Genomic DNA, 14,672 nt, shown 5'->3' on the forward strand with positions numbered 1-14,672 from the left:
CATACTCAATAAAGTTAACACTAAAAAATAATTAAGCAGACCCCCCTTTGTAATGTTGTTTTAACAGGATGTACAAAAAAGCTAAGTATTTTAGATAGTCTCTGTATATTACGATATATGCGTATCTAAGATTCATCACTGTCACTTCCACAGGCACACAGGTCTTGAGCTGGCAGCAAGTAACAGCAGGCCTGAATCCCTGGCCCAGTTCTTACCTTTTAGAGCTGATTGTAAGCAGTTAAGTCTGAAAAGGAGCTTTAAGATTAAAATAAATAATTTGTTTACAAATGCAGGATCCAGAGAGGGTGAAAGATCATTAGGGGGTTTATAAGTGGCAGGAATAGCTAAAAGAGTTCCAGGGGTCCGAGCATGCTGGGGCTCTGCCCTCTCTCGTGGGGGCAGGGGCAGGGGGCTGAGCAAGCAGGTCTGTTTGATGCCACCCAAGGTGGGTATCTGATGACCTGGTCAGTTCACACTTGGTAAATGTCAGCGTGCATGCTGAGTGAAGTTAGAGTTAGAGCCAATGCTCCTGAAGGTTTTCTTGGTAAGAAAAGGTGTGTGTGTTTTCCTATAGAATCATTCTAGTAGTGATAACAGACCTATTCACAAAATTACTTTCATGTGTAGAGTGCAGCATCCAGAGCTGAGTACCTTCATGGCTTGTTCAAAAATGGAGGTGTAAAAAATGGGTCCTGAAGTTTGCTTATCAAACAAAGCCGCTCGACATAGTGACTTAACCTTGCATAGGCCATTTGAGGCCCAACAGCAGCGTCCTGCAAAAATACTACAAACGGGCAGAAATTAACTCTGCTGGCATCCAGGTGTGAAACTTCCCATAGAAAACTCAGATTCACTTTTGGAATCAGTAGCAGTGGGATCACCTGCTGTTTTGGAAATTAACTGTCCTTTCTGGTTTCTTTTTGGCCAAACACATATATGTCTTAGGAAAAGAAACAGTCCAAATTCTTCCTCTGTTCACTTTCAGGCCTTGCTTTATCTTTGCATCACACTTTGCAGTGTACAGACAAGTGTAATGGATGAAAGTTCCAGTAAACTGGCTTGATCATGTTTTTTAGGTTGAGTCACTGCTGAGAAACTTGTGAGCAGGAAAGAGCACATGAAAATGTACACAGTAACAAGCTGGACTGTGAGGAAATGGGACCATTTTCTAGCTGAAAGACACAAGCGTAGGAGGATGTGTCTGCAACTCATGGACTAGCAAATATGTGATCTAGGATTTTAAGTCATTGAATAATTCATGTTTGGTATGTTTGAGATTTTTTTTTTAATGCTGTTAAAAACTGCTAGTTATTGAAGACTGAGGAAATAATCCTTAGTAAATTTACTCTAGAAGGAAAACTTGGATTAGTGGTAACTATTATTACCTATTAGGGGTCTCTGCTGACATATAAACTGGTTGCAAGGCCAGTTATTTTTTTAAATGGAGCTGTAGTTATACAGAAATTAACCCAGTGACATTTACACTTGACCTCAGTGTCTGTAAGGCCTCTTCCACCTGTAACATCCTATGATTCTGTATAAATGTTTTTTTTTTACCTTTGTTTTTAACCACTTACTTCACAATTATTATAGCAATGTGTTCAGAAATGAGCAAATCAGATCAGTAGAATCAAAGGTACCTGAATGTGGGCAGACTATAAAGAATAACCTGTCATCTGCCTTCTCTAGAATTCTGAGAAAACTATTGACCTCGTTGTGTGTATCTTCTTGTGATGAAGCAGGAAAGAAGTAAACAGGCAGATAAATATTATGAAAGAGAATAGTCGTCAGCGAGATGTATTTTAAAAACACACCTGCTTGGTGTTATTTTCCTTTAGTGGTAAAGATCCATACTGCAGAGAGGCTTGTAAATCCAGACCTTTTATGTTGTTTAATCAGTTCTTCAGGATTTGAGCACGCCCTCACTTGTTTTTGTACCTTCCTATAGCTGTTAATTTGACCTCTGTTCTTAAGGGACGGTAGGATGTGATTAATGTTCCATCTGGTTTTGCCCAAAAATATTTGTGTAGCTTCTATGGAAAAAAATATTAAACCAGATTTGACTTTTAGGTTAATAATATAACTATCTGGGTATGATGGGTATGATATAAAGACTGAAATGTCTGAAAGAAAAGTATTACTGGGTGTAATTTAGACTGTGAATGCTAGTTGTTAATATTTGGGTGGAGGGATCAATATCAGGAGAATAAACTTTAAAAGATTTACTATTAAGAAGGAATCACCTGGGACGTTGTCTTAACACTTATACCATGCGACTGGAAGTGAGGATCAGTTTTTATTGTTTATAGAATTTTCCTTGCAATTTTTTAAAAACACTTTATTAGAGAAACTTATGTTTAGAAGGAAGCCTCCCATCACCTTCCCTTCATCCTCTGGACAAAACAGAGAATGGGAGAGGGGAGAGAGGAAAAGGGTTGTGGGTACAGGTTTCATTTATACGTGTGAATGTATGTGATAGAAACCATTTCATTTTAGATACTTTTCTAAAGCCTTGGTTTACGGAATTGCTTTAATTTAGGAGTTCATAATACCTTTGCTTTATCTTTTCTGATTTGGGGGGAATCATCTGAGCATGATAAAATGCTAGTTTATTCAGAGCACTAAAATTAGCTTGCAAAAGACATTATTCTGGGATTCTATGTTCAAGGGCTTTCTTCTTTGTTTATCCTGGAACAAAGATGTTTGTTTTAAAGTGGCCCAAGTTAATAGTCCAAGTTCAGGTTTCCCATAAAACGAGTAACAGATTACCCAGATGGCAAATAATGATATATATACATTTTCCAATATGACTATTTCCACTGGGCCAGATGGCGATTTAATGTGAACTGTCAAATATTTCTTAGTATTAATACATTGTCTTATTTTGTCGAAGCCAAGCTGGCAACATAACTCAGGGATCATGAAAGAAAAACAGCAACAAAAATTCAGACACCAAATGTGGTGCATGGCATTTGCTCCCTATGGCACGTGAAGGCTACAGCCAGTGCGGAACGCCCTCAGGAACACCTTGAAGCTTAAGGAGATGCCTGTTGAAAAGCCATACATTCCCCCTCCCTCCCCCGACCCTCCTCCTCCGCCCTGTTGCAGGGCAGCTGTGCTTCCTCAGTGCCTCAGGGTGAAGTGTGCAAGAGCAGTTTCTTCTTCCTTGGCCATTTTCCTTCCACCCTGTCCATTGTCATGCTCTTGTCTGTTACAGGCACCATCCCAACTATTTCCCCTTAGATAGTTTGAGAGCTTTGCAGAGAGATCGGTCATTTGTGGAGTCAGTCACAGGGCTCCTTCAGGACAGCTTACTACAGTCCTGGGGCTGCAGGGCTCCCTGCCAGTGAGATGTGTGTGGACAAACTTCTGCTGTTCTTAATTATTTGAATGTTTCGTACAATAACAAATGCCCACAGACTTTTTTCCTTCTGAAACTGAGGTGAAAATCTGAGTAACATGATGTATGATATATCAAGGCTATGACAAGCAACTCTTTGTTGCTGCATTCTGAATTTGATCAGAACACTTGTTTTAGGAATTCAAAGTGGTTAAAACTCAGCTTTTTTTTTTTTTTTTTCCCATGCAGATGTTTTCTTTCAGAGAGCTCTCATGGCAAGAACAAACATATAAACTTAAAAATACAGAGCAAAACCTCTGAGAACACTTTGAAACCTGTTTTGGTCTGTGATAATCTCCATGAAGGCTGCCCAACCTGCATTGAGCAGTTTGATGTTATCACTGGAAATGACATTTTGTGTTTTATGTTTCCTGTTTGTTGATAAAGGATCTAGCAAGGTGCCCTTGCCTAATTGTTATGGGGAGTTTTAAAACACTGAACTGGTTTCGAGCTGTGCATTGAAGGGCAGTCATATCAGAAATTGAGCAGCAATTGAGAGGGTGTTACTTGGGTACATACAAGTTTACATAAAAGTGTGTTGTTTACATTTATTTACAACACCCATTACATATGCCCAGTGGTCAATTTCCGACCTTCTTTGAAAAGGAACCAAGTAGCTTCAAGACCGAGTGTTGTTTCAAGGCTCCCACTCCGGTTAGGTCTGCAACTCCATTCTTCTCCTTTGGCCTGGAGTTTGGCGTCACTCACTCACAGCAAGCAATAGGACCCATTCCCGTTGGGAGGCATATCAGTACTTGCATATACTTTACGTTTACAGAGAAAGTTCCTCCACATGTTTCATTTGCTCCACCAAAATCTGTATTATAGGGGTAGGATGGAATAGTTAATAATTTACAGCTTAACTATCTGAACCCATTCAAGACATCTCATCTGATGAGGAGAGCTGGGAAAGGGAAAGAAGAGTTACATCAACTCTTGGTGTGATTGCCACTGACAGTTTTAGAATAAATTAGAAATTTTCCTCCCACATAGTTCTGGGTTCTAGGGATACTTTGGACTCATATTTGTGAGGTGTTTCCAACATAAATTCTTCAGTGCTTTTTATGGGAAAGCCAAAAGTGGGTACTGGTTTTTATCCTGGGACCTCTTTAACAAGAAGCCCCAGGCCCAGGCTGGCTGAGGAACGTGAGGGCGGGATGTGGTCCGTGGCCCCCCGATACAGAGACAAGTATTGGGGTTTCTCTGTTGTGAATCTTCTGAAGACTTCAATGTGCTTTCCATGTTCCGTTCTTGAGAAGGGTAGGAAACTATATAGTTCAATTGAAACTGTATGAGCACACATTTCTTTAATTTTTAGTACGAGCCTTTAGTAGGTGTGAACGTGCCAAACGTCTCCTTAGCACCTTGTTAGCTCCGGTTTGGAGAATGGCCCAGAAGGATACTCAGCTGTATTTAGATTTCCCCAAGAAGATATGGCCCAACCTAATTACAACTTTAGTGTAGGTTTCTCTATACCTTGGGCCTTTCTCTTTCACATGACCTTTGTGTAGACATGTCCATTGAAGGCAAAACAATTTTTAAAATGGAAATTATTGTTTTAGTGGGGATCCTCCTGAGAAAAGTCATGTATGAGTGAATGCTACACAATTTCTATTTTGTTGCTTGTGGCCAGGAACATAATCCAGGTGAAAAGAAAGAGTGGCTCAGTCGTGTCCAACTCTTTGCGACCCCATGGACTGTAGCCCACCAAGCTCTTCTGCCCATGGGATTCTCCAGGCAACACTGGAGTGGCTTGCCATTTCCTCCTGCAGGGGATCTTCCCGACTCAGGGACTGAACCCATGTCTCTTACATGTCCTGCATTGGCAGGTGGGTTCTTTACCACTAGCGCCACGTGGGAAGCCCCTGACATATCTGTTCTGGCACCTTCCAGTAGTATCTAAGCCTCAATAAACTTACCTGTAAAATAGGGATACATGTTTTCTCCATGTGGTTTTGAGACTTGGTTTGTATATATCTGAAGTACTTAAAACATCGCTTGGCATATATAGAAAGATCTTAATAGATGCTGCCTTAAAAATAGGTATACCCTAACCAGTTCTCAAGAGCTACAGATACTGCTTTAACTATACCTGCTGTGTGCGCTTTGTGCTCTTAAGTTATACTGTTTAAAGCTAGGATAACTTATCTCACGGGTGGGATTTCACAGCTTCTAAGACTCGAACGCCAACTTTCAATCACGGCTGGAGGTGGCCTCTACTCTCCAGTAGCTGGGCTGCCTCTGGGTTGGGTGATCTGTGCTTGGACTTGGTTGGGTGAAACAGCCTGATTGCTCAGCTAAGGAACCACCTTGTTCCTGTCCTTCGGCGGCTGAAGGTAATAGAGCTGTAAATGCACTGGGCAGCCCAGTGCTGCCGGCCGTTGTCTGAACTGCAATACACAGTTCAATGTTTGCACACTGAGTCTGCTGGCCTTCAGCACCAATTCCCTTTCTCTGTCTTGATTTTTCCAATCTCCATCTCATTGTCTTCAATGTAAATGATCTATTAAATAGGAAGATTTAAATTTCCTATTCAGAATTTAATTTTGAATCAGAAAAAAATTTTGACACATTTATAGTTAGAAAATTTGGCCATGGTGCCTAAGCCTAGCCTTGTTATATAAATCAGAATAACCAATCCCTCATTGTAAGATTCTCCCCTTATGTTAGAACGGTTACCGTCCATTGTTCCCTGGAGCCATTTTTTTTTGGCTTGTGTTATTCAGAGGGTTATTTATCAGGAGTGAGCCTAGTGGGCAATAGCCCTTTGGCAATTCTTCTGACAGCCCCTTGCTTTACCACAGTCACAAGATTAACAGTTGCTAGGACTTGACCTTACCAACATGGTCATACCTCAGAAGTTAAAACTCAGATCAAGAGGAAATTGTTTTTAATAAGTAACCATGGAGACAAATGTAGCAAGAAGTGCTAAGCAGAAGATAATCCACTGTAGGCAAAGACCAAAAGAAAAGTGGTTTCTCACAACTGCAAGAGTTTAACTTGCAGTCTTTCCCCGCTCTGTAAACTGGCAAGCAAGTTTAAGAGGAAATTCCACATATTCAGTCATGTTCTTCAAACTCCATTTCTCATGATAAACCATTGGCTCAGGGTGCTTGCTCTAATTTTACTGTTCCATTAAACAAGTGTGCGGTTTCTTTTGATTCAAGAACATTAACGTGCAACATCTGTTACTTTGCTTTTAGTGACCTCTACCATCTCCCAATTCATTAATAATCCAAGTAATAAATGTTAAGAATGGATAGCTGTGTTTGAAGGTGATTTTTTTTTTTTTTAAGAAAAATGAATACATGCAAACACTGGATAGAATTACTGTGTCCTTCCAGAACACTGGACTTATGTTCCCATTCAGATTTTATTTGTAATCTCCCTACCCCCTACTATCAGCAGTGGTATAAATTATGTGTTATCTACTATTTTAAAACCATTTTAACCATGGTCTCTCTCCTTCTTTGTTTTAAACATAGGACATGGATTTGATTGACATACTTTGGAGGCAAGATATAGATCTCGGGGTAAGTCGAGAAGTTTTTGACTTCAGTCAACGACAGAAGGAGCATGAGCTGGAAAAACAGAAAAAGCTTGAAAAGGAAAGACAAGAACAACTCCAAAAGGAGCAAGAGAAAGCCTTTTTTGCTCAGTTACAACTAGATGAAGAGACTGGTGAATTCCTCCCCATTCAGCCAGCACAACACATACCATCAGAAACCAGTGGGTCTGCCAACTACTCCCAGGTACAGGGGGCACTCAGTTCTCGGGAAGGTGTGGGGCAGGACCCAAAGAACATGGACCCAGGGGTTAATCCGAGTTCCAGCTTTGCCTTTTACTTATTAAGTAAACTTCCCAACCTCAGCCTACTGATGAGTTCAATGCCTGACTGACTTACCTCAGAGTATAACAATTAGGACATATATATTACAGGGAAGAGCTTTATAAGCTATAAAAAACATTGTTATTGTAAGGATCAAGCAGCTGCAACAGTACTGACGGTAGTAGAACTGTTGTAGTAGGGATTACTCACGGTACTGGGACAAGTACTGTTTTAATATTAATTTAATCAACACAACAATTATATGAGTTACCATTATTCTGCTTTACAGATGAGCAACTGCAGCTCAAAGAGGTTAAATAACTTGCCCAGAAACTGGGCAATAAATTGAAGGGGCCACGATTTGAAATCAGATAGTCTGCTTTGATTCTGTGCTCTTTTTACTAAATTGACTTCTGAAGTAAGAGAGATATTTGATTAACTAGACTGTAAACATTTTATGAACACTGAACAATTTTTTTCTTCTTCTGTGTCTTTCCCTTTTGTGCAGGTAGCCCACATTCCCAAAGCAGATGATTTGTACTTCGATGACTGCATGCAGCTTTTGGCAGAGACATTCCCGTTTGTAGATGACAATGAGGTATCAACGTCTGACTGACAGCAGACCTCTACAACTGTGTCTAATATAACTTACATTGATCCCTTTGGTGCAGTGGTCCCCAGCCTTTTTGGCAGCAGGGATCAGTTTTGTGGAAGACAATTCTTCCATGGACTGGGGAGGTGGGGATGGTTCCAAGATGATTTCAAGGGCATTACATTTATTGTGCACTTTATTTCTATTATTACATCAGTTCTACCTCAGATTATCAGGCATTAGGTCCCAGAGGTTGGGGACCCCTGCCTTGATGAGTCTCCATTAAAAAGATAAAACAGCATTTTAGGAGCAAATACTTATCGCAGAAACCTCAGCCTATAGGTAACAATTTGGCGCCAAAAAAACCCACCTTCCTCTGCCCATATAATGCAGAACCACAAAAAATGTTTACTCCTGCATAGCCAGAAGCACGCATGCATCAGCAAAACCATGAAAGCAAATAACTCATTTGTTATAGGTACTTAGAAATGGATTTCTCTGAGTAGAAAGCAAGCTGGGTAGTAAAACCAAGACTTGTTTGGTTAACAATTTTAATAATTTATTTTCTGAATCACTGTACTGTTACATAGATACAAATTAAATTCTAAAGATTGTTCTTATGCATTTTGAAGTTTACCTTCAAATGCACAGGGCAAAGCAGTTAAGCTAAGGAATAAACTTGGAGTCAATTGGGCAAGACAAAGATTTGTTTCATTATATAGAAATAGCAGTTATGAAAAATACGGAACTGCAGCCAATTCCAACTTCAGATGTTGTGATGGCCTTGGACCGTACCCACCCACTGTTGGTGGCAGATTCATATACAAATGCCTTCTCAATTTTAGGTTTCTTCGGCTACGTTTCAATCACTTGTTCCTGATATTCCCAGCCACACCGAGAGCCCAGTCTTCACTGCTCCTCATCAGGCTCAGTCACCTGAAACTCTTGTCGTTCAGGTCGCCACTGCAGATTTAGACGATATGCAGCAGGAGATTGAGCAAGTTTGGGAGGAACTGTTATCCATTCCAGAATTACAGGTAACTAAGATCTAGTATAATGAATACCAAAGATGCTAATTTATATTCAGTCCCTTTAAATTACTCATTCCAGTTATTATTTATATGCCACCTACTTATAGGAAGAATTGGAAAGTGCTTTTAAATTAGTTAGGATAGCCTGGGCACCATGCTCACTTCAGTGAACTTTTGTTAGTTAAATGGACGGGATGTCTTGAGGATCGATCAGGTTATAAACCTGAAGTCTGATCTGGGAACTCTGAAAATGTTACATATGCTTAGGTGTAACGATCTGTTGGCAGTGGGAATTATCTCTGAATTCTGGAGGAGCCTGGTGAAAAATCAGGGTGGGGAGAGAGAACCATCAGATACCGAGTATCAACTATTAAAAATAGCTTAACCTTGATTTACATAGTATAAACTTCTTTTCCACAGTGTCTTAATATTCAAAATGACAAGCTGGCTGAGACTAGTGCAGTTCCAAGTCCAGAAACCAAACTGACAGAAATTGACAATTACCATTTCTATTCATCAATGCCCTCACTGGATAAAGAAGTAGGTAACTGCAGCCCACATTTTCTCAACGCTTTTGAGGATTCCTTCAGCAGCATCCTCTCCACTGAAGACTCCAGCCAGGTGACAGTGAACTCATTAAATTCAAGTGCCACAGTAAATACAGATTTTGGTGATGAATTTTATTCTGCTTTTGTAGCAGAGCCCAGTACCAGCAATGGCATGCCCTCCTCTGCTACTTTAAGCCAGTCACTCTCTGAACTTCTAAACGGGCCCATTGATCTCTCTGATCTATCACTGTGTAAAGCCTTCAATCAAAACCACCCTGAAAGCACAACAGCAGAATTCAATGATTCTGACTCTGGCATTTCACTGAACACAAGTCCAAGCATGGCATCACCAGACCACTCAGTGGGATCTTCTATCTATGGAGACACACTGCTTGGCTTCAGTGATTCTGAAATGGAAGAGACAGACAGTGCCCCTGGAAATGTCAAACAGAAGGGTCCCAAAACACAGTCAGTGTGGCCTTCTGGGGACCCAGTCCAACCTTTGTCATCATCACAGGGGAAGAGCGCTCCAGCACCTGATTCCCAGTGTGCAAACGCACCAAAGAAAGAAGTGCCTGTAAGTCTTGGTCATCGAAAAACCCCATTCACAAAAGACAAACATTCAAGCCGCCTGGAGGCTCACCTCACAAGAGATGAGCTACGGGCAAAAGCTCTCCATATCCCATTCCCTGTAGAAAAGATCATTAATCTCCCAGTTGAGGACTTCAATGAAATGATGTCCAAGGAGCAATTCAATGAGGCTCAACTTGCATTAATTAGAGATATACGTAGGAGGGGTAAGAATAAAGTGGCTGCTCAGAATTGCAGAAAAAGAAAACTGGAAAATATAGTGGAACTGGAGCAAGATTTAGATCATTTAAAAGATGAAAAAGAAAAATTGCTCAAAGAGAGAGGAGAAAATGACAAAAGCCTCCATCTATTGAAAAAACAACTCAGCACCTTGTATCTTGAAGTCTTCAGCATGCTACGTGATGAAGATGGAAAGCCTTACTCTCCAAGTGAATACTCCTTGCAGCAAACAAGAGATGGCAATGTATTCCTTGTTCCCAAAAGCAAGAGGCCAGATATTAAGAAAAACTAGATTTTGACCTTTTCTGATCTAGTGATTTTGGGTTTTTTTGTACTGTTATACTAAAAAAGCTCCTACTGTGATGTGAAATGCAGAAATGTACTTTATAAGTAATTCTATGCAAAATTATACTCAACTAGTGTAGAAAATATAAAACTTTTAAGAAGCATTAAAATAAGTTATCAGTATGCTGAATCAGTAGTTTCACTTTAACTTTGTAAACTTAAAAAAAATTTCTTAGAACACGATTTGGGCTAGTTTCTATATACTGTAAATACTACAAAAACTCCTTATTTATACTGTTCTTATCTCATTTGTTACCTTCATAGATTTATATGATACATCTGGCTAAAAAGCAAATTGTTGCAAAACTAACCACTATGTACTTTTTTTTTTATAAATACCATATGAACAAAAAAAAAATGGCATTTTTTTTTATATTAAATTGTTTAGCTCTGGCAAAAGACAATTTAATTGAAAAACTGGTACTAATAAAGGAATATCAGGACCGTTCTATTATTTCCTTGAAGTTCATTCACAATCTTACATGACAATATCTAGCATCACACTAAACTGGCACCAGTGTATTATCAGAAAGATTTTTTTATTCAGCAAGTATATTTCAGTCAAGAAAAATGCTGTATATACCTCGACATGGAAACACTGGTTCTTTTATTCGTATCAACAGGTAGATGCCATACACATGAAGGTGTGGGAGAAGCATTCTATTAGCAACAAGTATTAGACACAGAAGCTGTGAGGCTGGGGGTCTGTCTGAAGAACTGTACGGCCGAACATGGAGTGGGAGAAGGGTAGGTTGGTACATTAGGACACGGCACAGATCCTTGCTAAGCCTTCATACCTTGGCTTTTGCCTACTAGAGAACTACTGGAGGTGTTAGGTAGGAGTAACATCAGAGTTAAAAGGTCTCCTCTGCCTTGTGTCCGTAACAGTCTGAAGAGGAAAGGTAGGAGCACACCAATGGGGAGGCTCTGAAATGCTCACATGGGGCGTGGTGTCTGTCTGGGGTTATAGTAGTGAGGCGGCAGTGGATTCTGCATGTTTCTAAGAACTAAAAGGAGTTTCCAACAGAATGGGGGCAGGGTGAAGGTGACTCAAGTACTTGAACATCTGAAAGAACAGAGTTGCCCAGACATGGCTAAGACTGTGGCTAAGAGGTCTAGGTGGGAAAATCAGTTCACTTTGGGACATATTCTATGATTAAACATATAAATAGCAGGTACAAAATTGAAAGCCCTTTAAAATTTTGAGAATCTGCAAGCCACCCACACAAAGCCATTCACAGCACTCATCAAAACTTCATCTAATCAAATGTCTGACTCAAGTCATGTTTAAATTCAAGTGGGAAAATAGAAGTTATTTGAGGGTTAAGCATGTTTAGCACACGTAACAGGCAGGTTATTCAGAATCCTATCAATCCGCTGGGAGCAAGACCTGTCTACATGCCTTAGAGCCAGGTTGCCTGGGCTGCTGCCATTTTCCAAGAATGACTTCCAGTGAGGCAAAGCACGCTGCTTACTCATCTGTAAACTGGGGATAAACATGCAGTGAATTACTCCAAAAAATAAATACAGAGCCTAGCTAATATCAAGCACTCTATAAATGATATTTTCTTTGGCCCTACATTAGCAAGAGAAAGGAATAAAGTCAAACTAGCTTAGTAAGAATTTGACTCAGATGATGGGCAAGTTCAGAGATGGAAAACCACTAAGGGTTAATCTAGGCATTCAAATGTAGACTCTGCTGTGGGCTTCCCCTGGCGGCCCAGATGATAAAGAATCCACTTGCAATGTAAAACACTTTGGGTTCAATCTCTGGGTCACGAAGATCCCCTGGAGAAGGGATTGGCTACCCACTCCAGTATCCTTGCCTGGGAATACCTATAAACAGGAGCCTGGTGGGGTGTAGTCCATGGGATCACAAAGAAGTCGACACAACTTAGTGACTATGTGACCAAAAACTCCTTCCCACAATGGTATTGAGATAGATCCCTGTAAGATACCCCTTTCCCCACCTCAAGACAATCTCATCTTGAATAAATTACCCTTATATAAAATATTGGGTGAGGGTGATGGCAAACAATCTTAACAGTAGCCACCACCTGGAGCACCTGGAATTAACTTTAGTATTTGCTAACTACCATCCCCACCCCCACCCCCACAGGGGAAGAACACTCCACTAGCATGACAGCAGATACTTTCACTCCCATTCATTCTTTTTTTTTTTTTTTTTTTCTTTTTTTTTTTTTTCCATTCATTCTTTAAGTCATATCCAGAAATACTTTTAAGACAACCAATCACATCTCAGTACCCAAGAATTATTCTGAAGTACTATACATACTGCATTACATAGAACCAGAATTTTAAAACCTAACAAATTCTAAGTGACCCATGACTAAAAGTAGATTTCATCTCTTGATCAAGATTTGAAATATATTGATCATTAACTCCTCAGATTTTTAAACTCGGCTATCCAATCGTTAAGCCTTAAACTCAGTTCCTAATTTCAAAATGTGTATCAATGCCTTTCACATCAAGGTATAGCAAGCATTCTATTAGAAATCTTAATTTCATGATAATCCATTTGTTGTATAGAATTCTTGCAAGATTTCTCCTGAAGCCTGTGGAGTGGCCCCTCAAAGTACCTTAATCTTACATACCCATTCTTCTAAGTCTCAGAACATACACAATATATTCCCCCAAATATTACTAGGTCAACTCCAGCTTTTCTCTGAGAACTGGGAAAAATTTAGACAACAACTCTGAGTCTACACAGAGGGGAAAACCTCCCGATAGCATTAACTTCATCACCCTCTTAAAAAAAAATACTATCTTTAGGAACCATGGAACAGGTACTAGCTTTAGCTCTTTAAATCCATTATCAGATTTAACCTTCAGACTTACTAGGTCACTAGATTACTGTAGACTAGTATCTCAGAATGCCCCTTATCCACTACTTCAAGGTTAAACTCAGCACTAGGCTTATTTGATGCCTAGAGCACATACTGCTGAGTCAAACCTAATCCTCGATAACCATTTTCTAAATAAGATTTAATTCTACAGTTAATGCATATAAAAAACATTCTAAGGGGCCCACTACCATCACCAAACTGCCTAAGGGAGCATGGCATATAAAGAAACCCCTAATAACTTGATCATGGTCACAAAACTATTTGAAAACTCCTGACTGCATATTTTCCAATACTTAATAAAGGGTGTTAAGACAACTGAGGTTAAATGCAAATAACCTGTCAGAGTACTTCTGATGCAGTTAACTCAAAATTTGTTGGCAGAATGGACTAATTCAACAGTCTTTTTTTTAAATGAAAATGACATGTATCCTATTTTTCAGATACAGCTATAACATCTGATAGAATGTAACCCTTGTGATAAGCCCAAACTATTAACTTTAATGTCTATACACATGGATGTGCTGAAATTTTACCATTTCTCATTAAGCTGTCCACATCCTCGTATGTAACATCATTCACATTTATCACCAATTTAAAAACAGGACAGATAAAGCTGTTATTTCCCAAGCAGATTCCAGTGTCGTGCCACCAGGCAAACAGATTAATGCACCCTTGCCCCTACTCGACTGAAAAAGCAGTAAGCAAAAACGGCATTTTACACCTACCACTTTAGTCTTCCCCCAACCCTTGGTACTTTATACTCAGTTCCAAGTTCAATTAACCTAATGTTTTAACCGGATCCCACTTTTAATTCCAGTACATGGGAGAGTCCAATTTGTCTTAACATTTTGCATTTTCATTCTGAGAAAATAGCTTACTTAACAACTCAAGCATTAAACTCAAATTTATAACCTACAGCTTCACAGAATACAAAACCACTGCATTATCCTATGAAAGCAGTATTGAATAAAAGCAAAAAGATCCTGTTAACAGCCAAAAATCCTCAAGAGGATGTCAATTCAGAAAGCATTTAACTATCAATGCAAAGAAACTGAAGTGTTCTTTTCCCTTCAATGAAAAAATGCTCAACTGCCTTTCTCCAGGTTAAGAAACCAAATACTTTTGGCTTCCCTGGTGGTCCAGTGGTTAAGAACCCACCTTGTAATGGGGGGAGGAGGGACACGCAGGTTCGATCCCTGATGGAGGAAGATCCCCATGCCAGGGAAACTAAGCCTGTGTGCCACTACTGA

The 14,672-nt window shown here is 39.8% G+C and overlaps 1 protein-coding gene across 6 annotated transcripts in view; it reads left to right on the forward strand.

Moving 5' to 3' along the window:
- The window catches only part of NFE2L2 (nuclear factor, erythroid 2 like 2), a 78,676-nt gene extending 67,673 nt beyond the window's left edge, over nt 1–11,003 (forward strand). For 5 of the 6 annotated variants that reach the window (XM_043894862.1, XM_043894857.1, XM_043894863.1 and 2 more), the window contains exons 2-5: nt 6,886–7,152; nt 7,738–7,827; nt 8,667–8,858; nt 9,273–11,003. In XM_043894862.1, the coding sequence (XP_043750797.1) occupies nt 6,889–7,152; nt 7,738–7,827; nt 8,667–8,858; nt 9,273–10,502 (1,776 nt within the window). In that variant the 5' untranslated portion in view covers nt 6,886–6,888 and the 3' untranslated portion in view covers nt 10,503–11,003. Of the gene's footprint in view, nt 1–1,125; nt 1,266–6,885; nt 7,153–7,737; nt 7,828–8,666; nt 8,859–9,272 lie in introns of those variants that run through there. The other variant, XM_043894861.1, reaches the window with a different exon arrangement.
- Nucleotides 11,004–14,672: the final 3,669 nt, after the last annotated feature.

Source organism: Cervus elaphus, chromosome 33 (genome assembly GCF_910594005.1).
Source record: "Cervus elaphus chromosome 33, mCerEla1.1, whole genome shotgun sequence".
Lineage (NCBI taxonomy): Eukaryota > Metazoa > Chordata > Mammalia > Artiodactyla > Cervidae > Cervus > Cervus elaphus.